Source organism: Lemur catta, chromosome 14 (assembly GCF_020740605.2).
Source record: "Lemur catta isolate mLemCat1 chromosome 14, mLemCat1.pri, whole genome shotgun sequence".
Taxonomy (NCBI): Eukaryota; Metazoa; Chordata; class Mammalia; order Primates; family Lemuridae; genus Lemur; species Lemur catta.
The window spans coordinates 36,568,515-36,588,199 of record NC_059141.1 but is presented as its reverse complement, the minus strand read 5'-3'; the positions used below and the strand labels follow the sequence as shown (position 1 = coordinate 36,588,199).

General features: G+C 33.9%; 1 protein-coding gene across 17 annotated transcripts in view; it reads left to right on the top strand.

The window, feature by feature from the left end:
- The first annotated feature begins 11,225 nt into the window (after positions 1-11,225).
- PCDH15 (protocadherin related 15) overlaps positions 11,226-19,685 on the top strand; it is a 634,897-nt gene continuing 626,437 nt past the window's right edge. For all 17 annotated transcript variants that reach the window (XM_045568054.1, XM_045568051.1, XM_045568050.1 and 14 more), the window contains exon 1: positions 11,226-11,316. In XM_045568054.1, coding sequence (XP_045424010.1) covers positions 11,226-11,316 — 91 coding nt within the window. The remainder of the gene's footprint in view (positions 11,317-19,685) is intronic.

The following is a 19,685-nucleotide window of genomic DNA, read 5'->3' as shown; positions in this document are numbered from 1 at the left end:
AAAGCTCGTTTAGATTGTTGGCAGAATTCATTTCCTTTTGGTTGTATGACTGAAGGTTGTTGTCTAGAGGGTACCCTCAGGTCCAAGAAATCACCTGAAGCCCCTTGGCATATGTCCCTTTACACAGACAGTTTTCAACATGAATGTTTGCTTCCTTGCACACAGCTGATATCTCACTCTCTCTCTTTCCTTCTCTCTCTGTCTCTGTCCCCCCGCTACCCCAATGTGCTGAGACTGAGTTTTATATAACTTAGCTGAAACAAGAAAGGGAAATCTCATTACGTTTACCATATTCTATTAATTGCCTCCAAGGTATATATTCCACCTGCACTCTATGGGAGGAGATTGTCCAAGGATTTGATTCACTGTGGGGCACTTTAGGTATAGCTGCCACACCTATTAGACTGAAAACTCCATATGAACTACTATTTAGTTATTTATTAATTATTAATTCATCCACTTGTCCTCACAATGCTGAAGCCTCTGCATTTTATAAAGTGTATTGCTCAGAATCAGCACTCAATAAATACTTACGCAGTAAATAAACAAATGAATATCTTAACTGCCGCTATATATTAAGTTTTTTGTCTGTCAATTACTGTAGAATAAAATAGATTTTATTGTCCTGATTATAAACTGAGTCTCATAAGTTCTCACTAGTTTACCATTATATGGTGCCCAAAAAAGTGGCAGAACTAGTAATGCAACACAAGACTCTCTCATTCCAGAGCCAGGACTTTTATTATAATACATCATAAAAGTCACTGGCATTTTCACCCCTTTAAGTTCAATCTCTCTTGATTAGCTTTATTTTTTGCTAATAAATTTTTCCTAAGAAAAGACTTGTTTACTCATATTTATTTGTGTTTCTTAGGATGTATAACCTTCGTAAAACAAGAATATCTGGCAGAATGTGTTTTTTTTTTATTTTATTTCAGCTCATCACGGGGGTACATAAGTTCAGGTTATATACATTGTCCATGTCCCGCCCATCCCCCTGAGTCAGAGCCTCAAGCGTGTCCATTCTCCAGACAGTGTGCCTGGCACTCACCTTGTAGTCATACCTTCATCCCCTCCCCCCGCCACATCCCCGAGTCAGCACCTTCAAGAATGACCATTCCCCAGAGGGTGTGCGACGCACTCATCATGTAGGCATACACTCATCCCCTCCCCCCATCCCCCATCTCAGTCTGATATCCAATTGGTATCCTTCCCCGATGTGCATTTAGGTGATGATCAGGGAAACCAGTTTTCTGGTGAGTACATGTGATGCTTGGTTTTCCATTCTTTGGATACTTCACTTAATATAATGGGTTCCAGCTCTCTCCAGGAGAACCAAAGAGATGTTGTATCATCGTTATTTCTTATAGCTGAGTAGTACTCCATGGTATACATATACCACAGTTTACTAATCCATTCGTGGATTGATGGGCACTTGGGTTGTTTCCACATCTTTGCGATTGTGAATTGTGCTGCTATAAACATTCGGGTACAGGTGTCTTTGTTAAAGAATGACTTTTGTTCTTCTGGGTATATGCCCAATAATGGGATTGCTGGATCAAATGGTAGGTCTACTTGAATCTGTTTAAGGTATCTCCATATTGCTTTCAACAGGGGTTGCACTAGTTTGCATTCCCACCAGCAGTGTATGAGTGTTCCTGTCTGTCCACATCCACGCCAACATGTGTTGTTTTGGGATTTTTTCATAAAGGCCATTCTCACCGGAGTTAAGTGGTATCTCATTGTGGTTTTGATTTGCATTTCCCTGATGATTAGGGATGTTGAGCATTTTTTCATACGTTTTTTAGCCATTCTCATATCTTCTTTTGAAAAATTTCTATTCATGTCATTTGCCCATTTTTTGATAGGATTGTTTGATTTTTTTCTTGCTGATTTTCCTGAGTTCTAAATAGATTCTTGTTATCAGTCTTTTATCTGATGTGCAGTATGCGAAAATTTTTTCCCATTCTGTAGGCTGTCTGTTTATTTTCGTGACTGTTTCTTTGGCTGTGCAGAAGCTTTTTAATTTAATCAGGTCCCATTCATTTATTTTTGTTGTTGCTGTGATTGCCTTAGGGGTTTTCTTCATAAATTCTTTGCCTAGACCAATGTCTGTAAGAGTCTTTCCTACATTTTCTTCTAGAATTCTAATTGTTTCCCATTTAAGGTTTAAATCTGTTATCCACCGTGATTTGATTTTTGTGAGAGGTGAAATCTGTGGGTCCTGTTTCAGTCTTCTACATGTGGCTATTCAGTTTTCCCAGCACCATTTATTGAATAGGGACTCTTGTCCCCAGGGTATGTTTTTGTCTATTTTGTCAAAGATTAGATGGTTATATGAGGATGGTTTTATATTGGGGTTTTCTGTTCTGTTCCACTGGTCTGTGTCCCTGCCCTTGTGCCAATACCAGACAGTTTTAAGAACCACAGCTTTGTAGTATAGTTTGAAGTCTGGCAAATCAATACCTCCCATTTTGTTTTTATTGCTTAAAATTGCTTTTGCTATACGGGGTCTTCTCTGATTCCATACAAAGTGTATAATCATTTTTTCTAAATCTGTGAAAAATGATGTTGGTAATTTAATAGGAATTGCATTGAATCTGTAGATTACTTTGGGTGGTATAGACATTTTAACGATGTTAATTCTTCTAATCCATGAGCATGGTATGGATTTCCACCTATTTACGTGTTCTGCAATTTCCTTCCTTAGTGTTTCATAGTTCTCTTTATAGAGGTCCTTTACCTCTTTAGTTAAATATATTCCTAGATATTTTATTTCCTTTGTTGCTATTTTGAAAGGTATTGAGTCCTTAATTTTGTTCTCCGATTGAATGTTATTGGCATATATGAATGCCTCTGATTTGTGTGTATTGATTTTGTAACCTGAGACTTTACTGAATTCATTAATTAATTCCAGGAGTCTCTTGGTTGAGTCCTTGGGGTTTTCCAGATACAACATCATGTCATCAGCGAAGAGTGAGAGTTTGATCTCTTCTGTCCCTATTTGGACACCCTTAATTCTGCTCTCTTGCCTGATAGCTCTCGCAAGGACTTCCAATACTATGTTGAAAAGTAATGGGGACAGTGGGAAGGCTTGTCTGGTTCCAGTTCTGAGTGGGAATGCTTTCAGTTTTTCCCCGTTCAGTATGATGTTGGCTGTGGGTTTGTCATATATGGCTTGTAATTAACCACATAAATAGAAGCAAAAATAAAGACCATATGATCCTCTCAATAGATGCAGAAAAAGCGTTTGACAAAATTCAACACCCTTTTATGATAAGAACACTTAACAAAGTAGGCATAAATGGGACCTACCTAAGAATGTGTTTTCTTATCCAGTGAATTACATTATTACTTAGAACTCCGTCAAGCTTCCTTTTAAAACCATGTATGTACTTACCTGAGCTGTAAAACACTGTTGGTTATGTTTTTAAGTTAATAACTCCATAGGTAAAATAATCCTTGGCTTTTTTTTATTTCAGAGTTCTCACTCCTTTCAAACTGTGATTTTTCTAAGAAATTTTGAGAAATATATTTATCTCAAAGACTAGTATTTACACAAAAGTTCTGAAGGCATAGATTGAATGGAAATCCCATACAATTGGCCATTAAAATTTAATGTTCTCCTAATTTGGAATCTTTTTACTAAAATACTTTGAAATAATATATTAAATTAAAAATATGAAATACAGTACTTAATAGCAAAGTCATTGTGAATAAATTCAATCAATTTACTTATGTAGCAGAAGTGTTGTCTGGTATACACTAAATATATAAATTCTAACTGAGCAAATGCTTGTATGAACACTAAAAAGAATATCCAATATGATAGCCATAGTGAACATAGGTACTGAATTTTTACTCATTATTTGAAAATTTTGATGTATTCACATTTTATTAAACCAAATAGTATGTTTAGATTATTATAATATATAGCTTATATTTGTCATTGATTTAATTGAATATTGCTTTTTTCTAATAGCACACAAACTTTAAATGTAAATTAAATAGGCTAATTATATTTGTCAGTAATTTATTTTCTTACGGAGTATTACCTGAAAAGAAAATCAGTGTTCTCCCTCTTTTACTTAATTTTTTTTTTTTTTTTTTTTGAGACAGAGTCTCGCTTTGTTACCCGAGCTAGAGTGAGTGTCATGGTGTCAGCCTCGCTTACAAACTCAAACTCCTGGGCTCAAGTGATCCTCCTGACTCAGCCTCCCGAGTAGCTGGGACTACAGGTGTGAGCCACCACACCCAGCTAATTTTTGTTTGTTTATTTGTTTCTATTTTTAGTGGACTGGCTATTTTTTTTTTCCTAATTTTAGTAGAGACAGGTCTGGCTCTTGCTCAGGCTGGTCTTGAATTCCTGACCTCAAGCAATCCTCCCACCTTGGCCTGCTAGGATTACAGGCGTGAGCCACTGCACTTGCTCTTATTTAAAATTTTATGATTAAAACTACAACTTAAAAAAAGGGTAGACCCTGACAGACAAGTTCACACATGGATTTGAAGTTTCCAAGGGTCCACCAAAGGTTGTAGAAGAATAATGTCTAAGCTTGGATGTGTATCATGTGATTTCAGGAAATATATTTTGAGTTAAATCAGTTTTATTTAATGTTTAAAACTGTTGATTATATATGTAAAATCTTTAAAACTAGAATGAAATACATTGTAAATGATTGAAGTGGTGGAAAGATGAGTTTTTATGAATTTCTTTTCCTCATTTTTGAAATTATTTCCATCAACTTTATTTTATTCCACCATATTTAGCGTGGATATCTATCTATCTTGAGAGGGACAAAGAACAAGAGGTTATAAAAAGCAAATTAACACACATTTTAAAGTTGGTAGCAAAGGCACTTTCAGACATTGCAGCATGTCGACAATCCGTAAGCCCCAGCAAAGATCAGCTAAGTCTGATTTGGCTAGACCAGCCGAAGAGATGCCTTGGACTTCACAGTGTCCTATGAAAACATAGGTTACATTCCCACTTTACCACAAATTAGATACAACCTGACCATTTCTGTGTTTTAATTTGAATTAAACTCATAGCTAAAAAAATAAAAAAATAAAGCAGGGGATGATATCATAATCTACCTATAATATAAATTTAAGATATAAATATACTTTATGTAAATTTTATGTGTAAATATGTAACAAAGTTACATATAAATATATTGATTATATATAAAACATGTAATGTAAAATCATCTGTAAATATATGTTTTTATAGGTACATGTATAGTATAGATTCACATATAAATACCTACTAAGGAAAAATACAAAATGATCTAGACAAAAGGGATATATCTGAAAGAATCTCTGCAGTTTTATTTTCCTGAAGTTCATGTTACAAAGAAAAAAAAGCTGATTCATCAGGTCAGTCTTAAGAGTGATAACTACTGTCTGTAGTGATAAAGACATTATTGATGTTTTCCCCCACGCTGAAGTAGAAGAAAAGTTTCCAGCCATTAAGTTAAGCAAATTCCTATTTGGTATGGTGCAATATGGTGACTTTGGAAAGTTTCATATTTTCAATTTAAAATTGAGGTTGTTTTGAAAGGAAGTTTTCTGTATTCCAGCAAGTGGATAGCATATATTTCCCCCAAGAAATACAGAGCAGTGACAAGTTTTATTTTTATAGCTCTATCTAGATTTTGTCAGAGATCAGAAGTACCAGGAATTTGACTGAACAAACTGTTGAAGGGCAGACTGCTTATCTACAACTCCCACATCACTGTGAGACTCCAGCTTGCTTTCTAATGCAGTATTGGTATGGGATTTCTTATCATGGTAATGACAGTGTGCTTGAAACTTTGATAGCTCAAGAAAATTAGCAGTTTTTCACATAGCAGTCAGGGACAGAGGCTCACAGAAAATAGTTAACATTGTCAAAAATGTATCCAAGGGAAGAATGCTGTGGTGTTGAAGCCAAAAAGTAGAACCCAAAACTGAGATCTGGCCTGAAGGCCAAGAGAGTTCTTGGCATCACACAGGAAAGAATTCAAGCATGAGCCTTAAATTGGAAATGAAAGCAACATTATTACACAAAAATACAGTGATCAGGCTACACCATAGACAGAGTAGCAGCTATCTCTCAGAACAACAGAGAGTATATTGCTGAAGAACTCTTATCTTTGACTATGTCTTGATTACATAATAAATAAGGGGTGGATTATTCATTGATTTTCTAGGAATAGGGCATAGATTCCAGGAATCAGGGGTTCCTCCTCTTTTCATACCATGTAAGATAGCTTCCTGGGGTTGCCATGGTGATCATAAACTGTCATGGCACTGCTGGGAGTTTATTCTAGTAGGGTAATGCATAATGGGCTACAAGGGTGAGCAGAGTTCGTTCTTCTCAACATCTTGGCTTTTACTGGTCTTAACCAGTTTCTTCACTGCATCCTGTTTTTTTTCCCTATTTTTGTCATAGACCTTGGTTTTGGGTCCTGCAACTTTTTAACAAGTTGGGCATGCTGGTTTCCCATCTCATTCCTCCTTCAGGGATCATACTCCTTAAACTTAAGTAGTTGTAGAAGGATGGATGTCTATCTTGTGTTAACTGCTTCAGGCAGACTTTAGGAGAATTGGCCTTGCCTGTCATGGGAGGAGTAAAAGTGTCTGGATGCCTGCTCTAAGGAGCCCAAGGGCAGGACATCTTCATGCTATAGATCAGCTGGCATGATGGGTTGGAAGCCCTGCTATGATAATCACCTTGAATTGAAATTGTTGTAATCTAGAAGATACAAACTTTACAAAGAGGTTATGCAATCTAGGGCCTAAAATTAGAAGTAATAATTTTGCTACTAAAGGACCTAATAGGGGCAGAAACCAGATAACAAATTGTAAAAGCCCTTTTATTGAGTCCCATAAAGTTTCTGTGGAGGTGGGACCTTGACCAAAGCTGTGTAGCCATTTAGCCTGCTTATATATTTCTTTATATCCTCTTATATTTGTCTACTGGTATTGACATAGGTACAGCAAGTTTTATGGATTACTGCACAAACACCACTTTGTTCAACCAATAAATAATCTAAGACTAATCTAAACCACTTACAGCTTTTTCTCCCCTTGAAATACATTCTTATTCTTAGTAACTTCAAATTATATTGAAAACCTAAGAAGCAGGAAATTTTGAATCATCTGCCATTGAAACTGTCAGCTGTTTGGTATGATGATTATACTAAACATGCTGGTCATATAGTCTTTTGACTGGAGAAACCTTTCTGGGAGGGTTTTCATTGTTTCTTTTTTTTTTCTTTTTTTCTTTTTTTTTTTATTTCAGCTCATTATGGGGGTACATAAGTTCAGGTTATATACAATGTCCATGTCCTGCCCATCCCCCTGAGTCAGAGCCTCAAACGTGTCCATTCACCAGACAGTTCGCCTGGCACTCACCATGTAGTCATACCTCCATCCCCTCTTGATGTTTCTCATTAAGTCAATATGTGCTTTATGTTTTTGAGTATTTTAAGGTTGACATGGTGAATCATAGCTTTCTTTCAAGTTGCTATAAATATCGAGTCCATTGAAATGATTAAAATCTCTTTGGAAATAATGCAGATACAAATGAAACAGTAAAAAAATGAAGTTATTTTCTTTCTCATTATTCAAAAACAAACAAATGTAACACATTCCTCAGAATTATCTTATTTCTGTAGGTGGCAAGCACTGTACCTATTTTAAATGAAGTTTTATGCACATTTTTATTATGATGTTTTCAATGATATGAATATTATACCCTAAAAAAAAAGTACATGGTCACAGATCACAAGGTTCTATTTCTGGAGGCCTAATAATAGCAGTGGCATTGTTGATTTTAAAATGATGACCCATCAGGTTGTTTTTATCTTGAAGGCTGTTACATAAAACCAAATTGATTAGAGACAGAAGTGAAAGAAAATAGCATAAAATTTGTGAGAGCATAGTACTAAAAACTAAACTAGTAAGAAGAAAGTCAAGGCCGGGCGCGGTGGCTCACGCCTGTAATCCTAGCACTCTGGGAGGCCGAGGCGGGAGGATTGCTCCAGGTCAGAAGTTCGAGACCAGCCTGAGCAAGAGTGAGACCCCGTCTTTACTAAAAATAGAAATAAATTATCTGGACAACTAAAAATATATATAGAAAAAAATTAGCCGGGCATGGTGGCACATGCCTGTAGTCCCAGCTACTTGGGAGGCTGAGACAGAAGGATTATTTAAGCCTAGGAGTTTGAGGTTGCTGTGAGCTCGGCTGATGCCATGGCACTCTAACCCTGGCAACAGAGCGAGACTCTGTCTCAAAAAAAAAAAAAAGAGAAGGAAATCAAGCTGATAGATCAAGGACCCACAAAGGAACACAACTGTGTTCTTTTGTCATTTGCTAAGATACTGTTTTTCCTTTAAGTTTTTTCTAATAAATATCCTTTCAGTTTATTCTTTTTTTTAATTTTAAATACTATTGTTTATTAATCCACTCATGTATTGATGGGCACTTGAGTTGTTTCCACATCTTTGCAATTGTGAATTTTGCTGCTACAAACCTTCGAGTGCAGATGTCTTTATTATAAAAATAACTTTTTTCCTTTGGGTAGATGCTTAATAGTGGGATTGTGGGATCAAATGCTAGTTCTATTTTTAGTTCTTTGAGGTATCTCCATATTACTTTCCATAGAGTTTGTACTAATTTGCAGTCCCACCAGCAGTCAGTGTTCCTATCTGTCTACATCCACACCAGTATTTGTTGTTTGGGGACTTTTTTTTTTTTTTGATTTTGAGAAATTTTATTTTTGGTTGTATATAATTAAGGTTACAACATTATGTTTTGCTATATATATACAAAGTAAAATTTTCGCTATAGTCACATGAATTAACATATCACCTTAAATATATACAGTTACCTTGTTTTGTATATGTGTGATAAGAAGACCTAAAATCTATTTTTTTTGCAAATTTTCAGTGTGTAATACAATATTATCAACTATAGTCTTCATGCACTACATTAGATCTTTAGCCTTATGCATCCTACATAACTTCAAGTTTGCAAACTTTGACCTACATATCCCCATTTCCTCCCCATTTATGCCCCTAGTAATCACTGTTTCTGGGTATAGTATTTGACCTTTTTTTTTTTTTTTAAATATTCCACTAAGATCATGCAGTATTTGTCTTTCTGTGTGAGGCTTATTTCACTTAGCATTATATCCTCCAGGTTGATCCATGTTGTCATAAATTGTAGTATCTCCATCTTTTTTACTTTTATTATTTATTTATTTTTTTATTTTAGCATATTATGGGGGCACAAATGTTCAGGGGGTATAAATGTACATATATTGCCTTTGCTCGGCCCCAGTCAGAGCTTCAAGCATGTCCATCCCCCAGATAGCACACACCACACCCATTAGGTATGAATATACCATCCTCTCCTCCCCCCTCCACCTGCCCAATACCTGATGAATGTTACTACTATATGTGCACATAAGTGTTGATCAGTTAATACCAATTTGAGGGTGAGTGAGTACATGCGGTGCTTGTTTTTCCATTCTTGTGATACATCATTTAGTAGAATAGGCTCCAACTCTATCCAGGATAATACAAGAGGTGCTGGATCACCATTGTGTTTTGTGGCTGAATGGAACTCTATGGTATACATATACCACATTTTATTAATCCATTCATGTATTGATGGGCACTTGGGTTGTTTCCATATCTTTGCAACTGTGAATTGCGCTGCTATAAACATTCCAGTGCAGATGTCTTTTTTATAGAATGTCTTTTGTTCCTTTGGGTAGATGCCCGGTAATGGGATTGCTGGATCAAATGGTAGTTCTACTTGTAGCTCTTGGAGGTATCCCTGTATTACTTTCCATAGAGGTTGTACCTGTCACTGGAATTAAGTGATACCTCATTATGGTTTTGATTTGCATTTCCCTGATGAATAGAGATGTTGAGCAATTTTTTATATGTTTGCTGGCCATTGTTCTGTCTTCTTTTGCAAAGTTTCTGTTCATATCCTTTGCCCACTTTTTAGTGGGGTTATTTTTATTTTTTTTCCTTGTTAATTTTCTTATGTTCTATATAGATGTTAGACTGGAGGTCTTCAGACATTAATATTACCTGCCATAAGTATTCAGTCTTATAAAGAAGATTGAACAATTATTTAAACACTGGGCAATCGCATGAAAATTAGGATTTCTGCTTTATCCTGGAATATCAGAAGACCTGGCTACGCTGGTTTGCATTCCCACATAACAACCATTGACAGAAGTTGAGCACCAGCTGGTCTCTTTAAACAACCTGCACTGCATGGTTTATGGCAGCCTCCACCATCCCTATTGTCCCTCTAGGCTAATTTACTCTTTTCCTTTGTCCTCTGTAGGCATCTAAGTTTGGAACCTCTGAATTAGAGAAACAGAGTTCCGATCCCTATTCTACCACAATCTATAATCAGGGCATTATGAGCAATTCTGTGTGAATAATTCCTTCAATTTACATAGAAACTGAGCACATCATTCTTTCAATAAGATTTTCTGGTATGCTCACTGGCCACTAATTTCTCAATCAGTTTCTTTCCTTTTTTTACTTATTGAGAGGTTGCAAAGTAAAACAAAGGAATTAACATGAAATTCACCCAAATGCTTCATAAAACAGATGGGGTAAAATTAACGGCTTATACTTAGTCTTTCTTGGCATAATTAAGTCAATCTCTTACCAGTTCAGTAGAAAGGAATTACCATTTTAATTATGGGATTTTCTACTTAATTGTGTAAGATAGATTTCCATTGAAATTCTTGTGTAGTATACTAAAAACTGGTTTACCATTTTAAATTGTTGTAGAACACCTTAAACTTTATTATGGGATTATGCTATAGAAAACATAAGTTTAGTAACTCAAATCGATTAACATCTGATTTACCCATAAGGTCTCAATTTTAAAGACAGTGTGTTTCTGATATTATTAGTATGTTAACTTCTCAACCTACTTGCTTACAAATTAAATACAAAAAAAATGTCTTTCCTTAGAGATTACTTGTCTGCAAATTCATGTTGATAGAGAGTTTCAGTGCATTAAACAAATGTGTTACTTTGTTAATGGATAGCATGGCACAGGTAATTAACTATAAAGTCATTAAGGCTTTTCTGTGCTGTGACAGTTGTGTTTACCTATAACGGATTAATGAACATGTCAAATGTTTCTTTCTTCCTCTTGTTATTTCAGATCAGCCTTGAGTAGAATTTGACTGAAGATGTTTCAACAGTTTTATCTCTGGAAATGTTTAGCTTCAGGGATCATCATTGGCTCTCTTTTCACAATCTGCTTCGGCCAGTACGACGATGGTAAGGCTGCTTTTAGACTGACCTTTAGAGCTAGCCAGAATTTCTGTTATTAATTTAAAAATGAAATACACCACAGAAATGAATAATGCTAATTTGTATCATGTTTCCAAAGGTTAGTAGCTCTGTGCAATAATTTACATTAACTAAAATGAGCTTACAAAAGTGAAATCAGATACATTTTGTTTCTTAATAAGAATTGCAATGTGGTAGAAAATCTAATGCAAGACCTCTGTTTGAATACTTACTCTCAGTAAGCAAATGCAATTGCTATGAAAAAGATATTAAATTATATTTACTAAGCCTTAAGTAAGTGCAAACGAAGGTCTCAAATAAAGGTAGACATACAAAAGACAACAAAATTTGACCCCTGGTAAGGGTCAAAAGTAGAAACCATTAGTGGTTTTAGTATTAGCACTTTAACTGGGCATTGCATTATTTTATACCCCACTATTTTACTTGGAACAAGTACAAAAATGAAAAAGATTTGGCATTTGGCTTCTCAAGTCTTTCCCTAATAGTAAGTCAGTCACTTTAGAAAGATGTATTAGTCTTTAGGCTCCTTAGGATCCATTTAACACAGTATGTCTTCAGTGGCCCAAATGTGCACATCTAAGATATTTCAGTATTGGAGGAATCTGTTTGAATACCATATAATGAGATATAAGATATATATACAAGGTCTGTCCAGAAAGTATCCAGCCACATAATATGAAAAATATATTAACAAAAGCTGGATACTTTTTGGAAATTAAAGAGTTTGACTCTATATTAAAGGGATGCATTTCAAATCATGCCCCAGGAGTAGATGACAAATCAATGTGTTGGTATTTCTTTACATTATAAGGCATTCTATTTTTATTCATATTTAGTATTCACATAGAGCAGGAAACTGTTCACTATTTGTCATTTCTCACACATTCACAAACCATGTTTGTGTATGTGTATGTATATATACACTTTATATATGATATTTAAAATATATATAATACTTTAAGTTTAACAGAAGAAAAGAATAGACAAACTTTCCACCCTAGGGGTCTAGAAATTTGCTATTCAAGAAAACAGAATTTCATTATTTGTTTGTTTGTTTGTTTGTTTTACTTTTCATTGTTCTTACTCAAGATTTGTTTGGCATTCAGGGTACCTGGACAAGAAACCATTTCCATCACCCTTGTTGCCCTGTTAATTGGTTGCTCTTAGTGGCAGCAAAGAATGTGAATTTCTTTTGTGCTTTGCTTAGCAAAAATGGTTGCTCTGAAGATAGATGAATTAGTTTGACTTTATCCCAAAGAGTGTTCATGTTGTATACATAGTAAGACATTCTCAGTCCTCAATAGTGTGTGAGAGAGATCTCTTTGGGAATTTGCAGAATAATTCTCGTCAGTACCTATTAAATCAGCAGCTTAATCTCTTGAACGGTTCTGCTAATTAGCATGAATTTTCTTCAAGTGAATCTGAATTTAATATTCACCTCTTTGCCATTTATGGAGATTATGAATTTCAAGTCTCAAAACAAATTTTTTAAAAATGTAACAAGAAATAAATAATATAACTGCTACTTTCAATGAAAAAAAAAACAATGAAATTAAAAAGAGTGTGACTTTATATTAAAGGGATGCATTTCAAATTATGCCCCAGGACTAAATGACAAATCAGTGTGTTGGTATTTCTTTATGTTATAAGGCATTCTATTTTTATTCATATTTCATGTTCACACAGAGCAGGAAACTGTTCACTGTCGTTTCTCACACGTTCACAAACCTTGTACTTTTTAGCAATGTATTTTAATAGGTTAGCAGAGTAAATCACTTCTGGTTTAACTTGTAATGATACAGGTTGGTCTCCTTCATAAGTTCACTACAGCACTTAGTCTTTTATAAATGTACTCCCCTAGCCTCTAATATAAGATTATAAAGTCACTATTGGCCATCACATAGTCAGCTTCCTGGAGCAGAGTAGAACTTCAGACTTTCTGAGTGATTGTGTACAGTAGAGCTCAGCCTTAAAGTACTACACTTGTGGAAAACTCTCCTATAGCCACAGTTAGAAAGCCTTCTCAGGTCTTTCCTCTTGAAGATAAGTGACTCAATTCTTAGGAAGATAGGAACTATGGCAGATAAACCTATAAAAAACTTTATAGTGTTTTATAGAGATTTCCTAACTGTATATGCATTTCACTGTTCCTTCTCTACTTGTATCCTCCAATGTGCTCCCAGATGTAGTAATGCATTCTCTTCTCTTAGGTCTCCATCCAGCTCTTTACTTCCTTCAGAGCTCCCCCAATTAGGGACTTTGATTTTAGTTTTATTCAATTGTTCAGTTATGTGTGACTGAAAATGGTTTTTCTATTTCTTTTTTGTTGTTGTTGTTGTTTCTTTTTTTTTTTTAGTCCATATAAAATTGTGAGTTCGTCCTATGCAAAAATGAAATCAGGACTATGCAAATCATCGCTAACTCAAAGTAGCACTAAATTGGCATATGTGATATGACTATTTGAAGTAATTATTTTTATCAAAATGCTTGGGCATACAGGTACATGGTTATGTTGAAGAAAGGCAATGGTGATATTCATAAGCATGATAGAAACCTCCAAGAAAATACCAAAAGAAAAATAATACTTTTGTCATAGATAATCCACCGGATGGATAAGCGTTAGCCCATTATGACAGTTGACAATGAGTTAGGAGCATGAGTAGGACAATGAGTTGACATAGAGTTAGGAGCTTCAGAGAAAAATGAAGAACAACAGTTTTAAGATATCCTAAGACAATTAGTCTAAGAGTATAAGTGTTTTTTATTATTTTAAAGAATAGTACCCTACTGGTCTTTTAATAAAGAACAATATCCTGTGCTTTTCTGTTATCTTAATTAGGCATAAGGGAGTTGGAAGGAAAAAATTGGATAATGTTTATTTAATAAATATTCTGTTCTAAAATGGGATATTGTAGGACTATCCTAATGTGTGTAATTATTTCTAAGAAAGATATCTTGTATAATTATTATTTTTAACATTTTATAGCAATATTTTTTACTTGAAAAATTTGGCTAAGCTTTGAGGTTTTAAAAATTGCTTATTCAAATTTCTAAGATAAATTTTTAGCTGTAGTAATAAAATTTGTAGATGATCTATTCCATGATGGATATTTCATTTGGTTGATAACTATATACCTAAGCAAGTATTAGTAACATAAATGAGGTTGATAGTACTGTATTACATTAAAGAGTCAGAATTTAGCTAACTGATAGAGTTATCAGAAAATTAGAGAACATAATAGATTTGTAGTTTGTAGTGTGTCCTTTTGTTGTTTTTTTCCCATAAAAGAATATTAGGATTGGTATTGACCTTATCTATTAATGCATTGCTGATCCTGAAAACTTTATTTGAAATGGAACATGTGCCCTGATCTCAAATCAAGTGTGGGGAACCTGGGAAGGAAGTGGCCTTTGGAAACAGCTATATGAAGGGACCCTGTTTATATCCTTGAGAATTCACACCACTTCCTGAGGCTCACTTTTTTTTAGTAAATAATAACTCTCTGAAACTCAATTTTATATATTTCAGCACAGCATCTGGCATATGGCCAATGATCACTAAAAATTTTTATCTTTATTAGTTTTACTCTTTCTCATCATATATAATTATTTATATTTTTATAAGTTTATATATTTAGTTATAAGCAAATACTTCACACTTATGTACACATGTCTATTTTCTTTTTTTACATCTCTCTGAATTTACCAAATACCTTGAAGACTTAACTGTGTCAAATTACATTTTATTCTTAAAAGTATTAATAACTCTGTTATTTCCTTAGAGAGTTTATTGGTTCACATAAAATCTTAAGTTAAGTTTGAGGAAAATTTCTCGATTAATTTTCATGCTTGTCATTAAGTAATCCATGGAAAATCAGTGATGAGATAGACATGCCAATCACTAAAGAATATAACCATGTTCTAAGGTCTGATGCTGAAGTGTAGATACCTGGAAACTTCATTTTTATGGGTGGATTCAGAGGAGATTGAACAGAGTGCCATGAACTTCTAATAACTACACTTAGAAGAGAATTGCATACACATAAAAAAATGAAATCCTGTCATTCAAGACAACATGGGTGAACCTGAAGGACTATTACATTAAGTGAAATAAGTCAGGCAAAGAATGATAAGTACCCCCATTTTCTCCACATGTGTGAAAGCTAAAAAAGTTGAGCTCATAGAAGTAAAGAGTTGAAGTATGATTATTAGAGGATGGGAAGGATAGAGGCGAGGGGAGGATAGGAGACAAAATTAAAGTCAGATAAAAGGAATAAATTCTCAATGTTCTATAGCACTACAATAATTTATTGTATGTGTTCAAAAAGCTAGAAGAAAGGATTTTGAGTATTACTAATACAAATGATAAATGTGACAGAATTTCCCTAATTTGATCATTATATATTACATATATGTATTGAAATATCACTCTGTACCTAACAAATATGTACAATTATTATGTGTCAACTAAAAAGAAAAAAATATGTTTTACAGCATAGAATCAAAACTGTAAATAAATTTGTTTTATTTTAGTTAAGAACCTTTAATTGAAGAGTATATAAATCATTCCATAAACTTCAAAATAAAACTCTTAAACTGTATAAAAAATAGAAAATGGCATGCACATCAAAATGCTGGTAATAGAATTATAAGAAAAATGTAACTACCCAATGAGCCAAAATACTTGTGTTTTTGAGCAAGGTGTTTCCTCCCTATCAACAAATTAAGAAGAGATGGTTAAATGAACATAATAGCTCTGCAAGAAAAGTGAAATGATCTGTTGGTTCATTTTGTCCAAGCTATCATAGACCATCATATAGGGCACTTTTATAGAAATACCTGTAGCACATGGAATGCAGTACTCTAATTTGTCGGACACTCACTCTGGATTGTGCGGCAGTTATTTTTCAAAGCCCTTATTCTTTGACTTCCCTATTTTTAAGATCAATGTAGAGTATCTTCCTCCTGTTATCTTTCTCTGAACATATTACAATAGTTTCTTTTGGCTCTCTTTCAGTTATAAAATTATTAATAAGCTGATTACTGCAGATCATAGGTGATTTTCAATGAACTTGATTGTCCCTGAAAATTCTTAATCATTTATTTAAATACGATTTACTAAGGTAGCATTAATAAAAATAGAGCAAGTATATACATATATACATGCATATATTATTATATTTACATATATAATTATACATATATAATTCATAACTAATACACATTTTAGAGAAAAATAAAACCAGGTATAGCACATAGTGTTATGCAAATTTGTTTTTAAATCTTGATATAGTTTAGATGCATTTTCTTGTCTTTCCCTTTCATTTCTTCTATCATAAAACATGGATTTTTATTCTGAGAGGTTAAAGTTTTAAGAGTAACTTCATTGTTTTCCCTATATACTGATCTAAAATCCTGAAAGTTTGTCTTTTTTTGGCAACTTTATAAGCTGTTAGATATATACACATTGTCTAGATTACATTACCATATGTGTTGTTTAGAATGGGATACCAAGAAAGAAAATTGTTACTTTCAATGCTGACTCCATAAACAATCACCATTTCATCTCCAGATGAAAGCTTGGCTGTATCCTTTTTTATTAATAGGTTGTAACCACACTTGCATGTCTTTGTCTCCTCTTTTCTGAGGGTGAGTAATCTTGTGGATCCTGGCACCTCCAAAACATATTTAGTTTTAAAGTTTCAAAGTATTTGTCTTTTCTTGCTTCAGCAACAGTTTTCTAGTAATGAGGTTCAGAAATATAAACTCTTTAACTTCTCTAAGTTTTGACCTTGTGCCTGGGGGGATTGCTTCAATAGCTTTTGTCTATTTGAGTCATAGGATCTCTTAAAGCCTATGTGTATATCCTGGAAGAAAAGAGATCTGAAGAGACAGAAAAAAAAATAGAGTTCTGATAAATAGAAGACCAATTCATTGTACTTAGAAGATGCTCCTTCAGCTAACACACACACACACACACACAAAGAGGTTATTTCCTTTGATTGTGTGGCTAAGGAGTGTTAAGGGGTAACTTAGAATGGCCAGGTATTAATACTTCAGATACTCTCATTTATACTGTTGAAAAAGAGAAAAGAAGTAAAAGGTCTTATTTAGTGTCCAAGCAATGCATATAAAATTAATAATAACTGGTAAGGTGGATACATCTCTTTGTGATTCTAACAACCTGAAAAATATGGAACCATTAAAAAATAAAATGCTTATATTCTGATTGCATTAAAAACCAAAACTCATTTTAAATGTTCTTAATAAAAATTTAGATTCAGCCAAAATGTAATTATAATCTTACTTGGCTCTGAGTCATCAGTGACTTATACAATTCATAATAGAGTGAATTTTCTTAGTTGGATCTTTTCCTGTCAGATCACTATACCTGCTCCCACTACTTCAATTGCCTAAGCTCTGCAATTTCATTTTCCTCACAGCTCTACTGAAACTGCCCTCTCTACGGCCTTCAGTGACTATTTCCTTAGAAAAATCCTATCATTTTCTAACATTTCAGCAAACAGCATTATTGACCTCACTGTCCTGCAACTTACTTTCTCTCAGGAGTTCTTTGTACTGACCCTTTCTGATTGTCTGCATATCTGACTTCTACTCCATCTTCTGGTGAATATTCTACTTTTTATTTTTCTGAAATTTCAAAATTATCACAGTCTTGTTTATTTTTCCATAAAGGGCCATATTCGATAATAAACAAATTTGAGTATTTTCTGACAATTAAACAAGGTCCTCTCCTTTGTCATTTTCTCCTCCCTCTAACTGCCCTTCCTCTAACTGGATATCTACTGCAAGTAGACGGTGGTTACCAGAGGCTGAAGGAGGGGGGTGAGTAGGGAAAGGGGAGATACTGACCAAAAGGTACAAAATTTTAGTTAGATCAGAAGAAGAAATGTTAGTGATCTATTGCACAGAATGGTGGTATTAATAAATATTAATGCACTGTGTATTTCAAAATTCCTAAAAGATTAGATTTTAAATGATTTTAACATCAAAAAAAATTTATGAAGTGACAAATTTGTTAATTAGCATGATTTAATTATTCCACAATTTAAACATATATGAAAACATCACATTGTAATCTATAAATATATAATATATTCAATTATTATTTTTAATTAAAATTATTTTAAAGTCATTAAATAATTAAATTACAAAAGAATTTGGGGAGGAGATAGAAAATGTTTGCATGAAGAATTTTGAGTGTTCAAGTTAAGGAACTTGAGAAGCGTTTAGAAAAACTGTTAAAAATATTGAGTTGGTGTTTGTAAGATGTATGCAGCTATCCCTGTGCAGCACTGACAATCATACATGCTGTTTTATGATCTGAATCAGTTATGGCTAGATATTAAGTTACCCAAAGGTAACAAAATGGCATGTACAGCATGGTTGTGATTGCCATCTAGTTTTCTAAAACATACAGTAACAGAAGCCATTACATAAGTTTTATAACTGCCATCAGCAGCCTTTACCACATTGTTATGTATCCACTCCAACCTTTGAGAAGAAATGCATTGTAGTGGTTGAAAGTAGACACTTGGGAGCCAGATTGCCTAGATCTGAATCCTGGTTCTAAATCTGTATAGCTATATGCTATGGTGAATCACTAAATCTGTTTTTCCTTAAATTTCCTCATATGTAACACGGGTAAGAAATATTATGAGTATTAAATTATTTAATATAAGGGGCTTACATAAATAATGATCACATTTAGTACTCTGTCAGCTGCTTTCTTCATTGTCATCTAAGGTAACTTAGTGTTGGAGGTAGGAGCTCTTCTACTTAATATAATGTGATCAAGGTCAAGTTACTTAGCCATCTTTCCTCATCTATACAATGAGGAAAATGATACACCTATCTCATAAGCTTATTGTGAGTTCAAATAAGGCAAAGTATATGTGCATGTATGTCATTTCCTGGTACATCAGAAAGTGAAAACATGTTATATATTATATATATATATATATATATATATATATATATATATATATAATGACATCTGTGTTTGTGCTTGTGTGCGTGCATATGTGTGTGGTATTGGTACTAAGAAGAGTAGAGATAACATTAATAAAATTGTAATAAGAAAAAAACATATGAAACAGGTTTTTTTTGTAGTTTTAATAAAACAAGATTCTTGACAGAGGTGGCAAAGACTAGGCAGATTGTCATTGTCCTATCATGGGGGATTGTCATTATCCTATCATGAGGGTGAAATGTTAATCAGAAATAGAGACAAAACCTATTTGTCATGGATGTCATAACCAAATACCACAGAATAAGTGGCTTAAACAACAGAAACATATTTTCTCACAGTTCTG